The sequence below is a fragment of the Diachasma alloeum genome, unplaced genomic scaffold (assembly GCF_001412515.2).
Source record: "Diachasma alloeum isolate Michigan unplaced genomic scaffold, Dall2.0 Dall_scaffold_00432, whole genome shotgun sequence".
Lineage (NCBI taxonomy): Eukaryota > Metazoa > Arthropoda > Insecta > Hymenoptera > Braconidae > Diachasma > Diachasma alloeum.
The window spans coordinates 370,541-373,512 of record NW_021680571.1 but is presented as its reverse complement, the minus strand read 5'-3'; the positions used below and the strand labels follow the sequence as shown (position 1 = coordinate 373,512).

At 33.8% G+C, this 2,972-nt stretch overlaps 1 protein-coding gene across 4 annotated transcripts in view; it reads right to left on the bottom strand.

Moving 5' to 3' along the window:
- Positions 1-354: 354 nt before the first annotated feature.
- LOC107042270 overlaps positions 355-2,972 on the bottom strand; it is a 9,928-nt gene continuing 7,310 nt past the window's right edge. For 2 of the 4 annotated variants that reach the window (XM_015263271.1, XM_015263270.1), the window contains exons 2-3: positions 1,629-1,800; positions 355-599 (exon numbers count right to left, since the gene is read on the bottom strand). In XM_015263271.1, coding sequence (XP_015118757.1) covers positions 426-599; positions 1,629-1,800 — 346 coding nt within the window. In that variant the 3' untranslated portion in view covers positions 355-425. Of the gene's footprint in view, positions 600-1,628; positions 1,801-2,013; positions 2,962-2,972 lie in introns of those variants that run through there. The other 2 variants (XR_001461140.1, XM_015263269.1) reach the window with 2 other exon arrangements.

Sequence of the window (2,972 nt, the reverse complement as noted above, 5' to 3'; positions counted from 1 at the left end):
TGAATTAAATTTTTTCTCAGCTGGTGATATTCATTTATTTTTAATTGCGACAATGTGATGACAAATTTATTGCAGAAATTAATTTTAGCACTCTTGCTGACGTTGAATCAAAATCATCAGGTTATTTCACCCAAAATTATCAGCTTTTTTCCCCCAAAGTTATCAGCTTTTTTCCCCTAAAATTATCAGGATATTTCCAGCAAAATTAGCAGGTTATTTTCCCCCAAATATTATCGGATATTTTACTAAAAACTTGGACATTATTTACCCATTTTTCAACCGATTCCTGATCGGTAAAATAAAGGCAATGTCTAACCTTATTATTCAGCAAGTTTGATCNAAAAATTTACACTATTTTAGGATTTGGAAATTGATTTTTATATTTACTCCGTTATCAGATAAAATAATATATTCTTAAAATATGCTTATTCAGACTCTATTGTAATTTTTTGCGGAAATTCAATAAGTTCATGAAAACTTATTTGTAATCCACTGTACACACTCCATTCAAATTCGTCGAATTCATCGTCATCATAGATACCAAACCAGTCGGTGAAGGTATTCTCTCTCTTCGGGATCGCATTTCTTATGTATATCAGCTGTTGAAAAAAAATAATTTCATAATCATTTGTCAACTTTATTTTCACTTATACATGGTTAAAAAATTTTGGCTGAATTATCCAACACAATCCTCGGAAAATTTCATCATAATACAACGTTAGTGAAATTTCAGAGGAGTTCGTTATTGATGACTGAGAATTTTAGGGAGAACTCAGTGCGGGTGGCCAATTTCGGTTTCATTTTTTCCTCAAAATTAAGAGCCAGAAAATTTCGAACAATTAATCTTTGAATTTTTAGGACCACGACACTGAATTAATTTTGAGGGAAAAAGAACATGAAATGTCCGGTTTTACTCAAAATTGAATTGAATTCAACACTGAATGATCATATTTTATTGAACATTCAGGTGAATGAGGGAATTCTCAGTTACAGGCTATTCAAAATTCTGGAATTTCAGGGCTATTTTCTTCGAGGGGAAACCAAGCCCCTGTGTCTATAGGAATTCAAGAACTTACGCACGAAAAGATTTAATAGAAAATCCTATAGAATTCTATAAAAAATTCTATTGGATTTGTATTGAATGTTCTATAAATTTTTTGCCGTTTCTATAGGATATATTTTATATAAAAAGTTAATAGAAATCGATGTCCTATAGAATTTATTCGGCTCAAATTTTGTAAGTTTTTTTCATTGAATTTTTATTTTCTTCCCTTCAAGAAAATCGTGCGTGCTGTGTTTTTTTCTGACAATTATCATTTTTCATTTTTGAAACCTTTAGTGACTCGATCATTGCATTGAGCAGTCAATGAAGTAGTTTTATAAACAAAAAAATGATAAGTGTAAAAAAAACACGATTGTAAAATTCTTATAGGAGTTCCGTTTCCCCTTAAATGAAATTCCGGGCCACCGTCCTGAAAATGACTAGTGAGCTATCCTCGAAATTTCCTCTCTTTCCTAACAGTGTAGTAGGATTTTCATAGAAAAATTTTCAATGGTATGGACACTATAATCAGAATATTGGTATAAATCGGTGGAAATTTCTAGTAAAATGAACCAAGAGAACTCACGTTGTGTAATGGATGGGCGTACAGCAATTCCACCATCTTTGCTGCGTCATAGATTTTTACTTTGTAATATTTCTGAGTTTCTTCGTGATGTCCGTTGAAAATGATTAAAGGGAGGAATACCCGACCATCAACTCTGCGCAATCCCACCTCGGTCATTACTCGGCCTGTCAAACTATTCGATTTTTTTTTGCAATCAATACAATTCACAGTAATATTTTAGTAAGAAAATGCTATGACACTGAGAAAAAAATCTAAAAAACAGAAATTTCACTTTTTCCGGCGAATAAAGGACTGTTGCACAATATAAAATAATCAATAGCCGTGAGAAAGAAAGAGTGAGAATGTGAAAAACGGTTATTCATTCATATGATCAACATCAACTCACTTTTTTGGAACTCCTTCTTGGATATTTTTAATTAAATTTGGATATTGAAGATAAATATGCATGTCGAGGTTATCCATTTTGTTATAGGGTCGGTTTATCAGTTGTTTTATGTTTTGGTGAACTTCAATCCAATGACAATATCATGTTCTTTTTACAGTGTTAAGAAAGAAAGAGAGCAGTGCAATTAACAGCCTCGTGTTATGCAAATAACTGCATCCCCTCCAACCGCCGATACTTGATAATTAATTTTTACGTAAAAAATTTGAAGGAATGCGAAAATTAATGCAGGAAGGGAGAAACGAGCGGTGCAATGAGAGGAAAATAAAATTTCGCCAAGTATAAAATTAGAGTAAAAGATAAGGCTTCAACTATTCCACGTGAAGTACGGTAACTGTGGTGCTAAATATTTGTACTGGTAGTAGAATATGATAGCTGATACTACTAAACACAACAGGCACGTTAGTTGAATCATATCTTGTTTCTGTTTTTTAGAGATCAGATTTCTATTTTCGACTGTGAAGTGGTTTAGACTTCTATTAACGCTGTCAAATTCACCATTCATATCAGACTGGTGTCTGGTTATTGAATTATATGGTCCTGATCATGAATGTAACGCGTGGTCGAGACAGGCCCTGAACCGGGCACGCGTGTCCGGATCTTATACGGAGATCCTAGCCCCGACCTGATCTGTGGAACTACATCAGGTCCATGCCGAGTTAACTTATACGGTCCTAATTGAGTCATTCCAAATTGTGGCATTCCAAATTTCCAAATTTGAGTCAACTCTGGGTTCGATCCATCACAGAAGTGGAATTGGATTTTGGAATGGAATAACTACGGATCCATTCGGAAGCATACTACCAATGGAATTGGTAGAAATTAAAAACGAGAGAAAGTAGTATCACAAAAAGCGACAGTAAAAAAGCTTCGGTAGAATAGGCTTCTACCTCTGCTTGTTT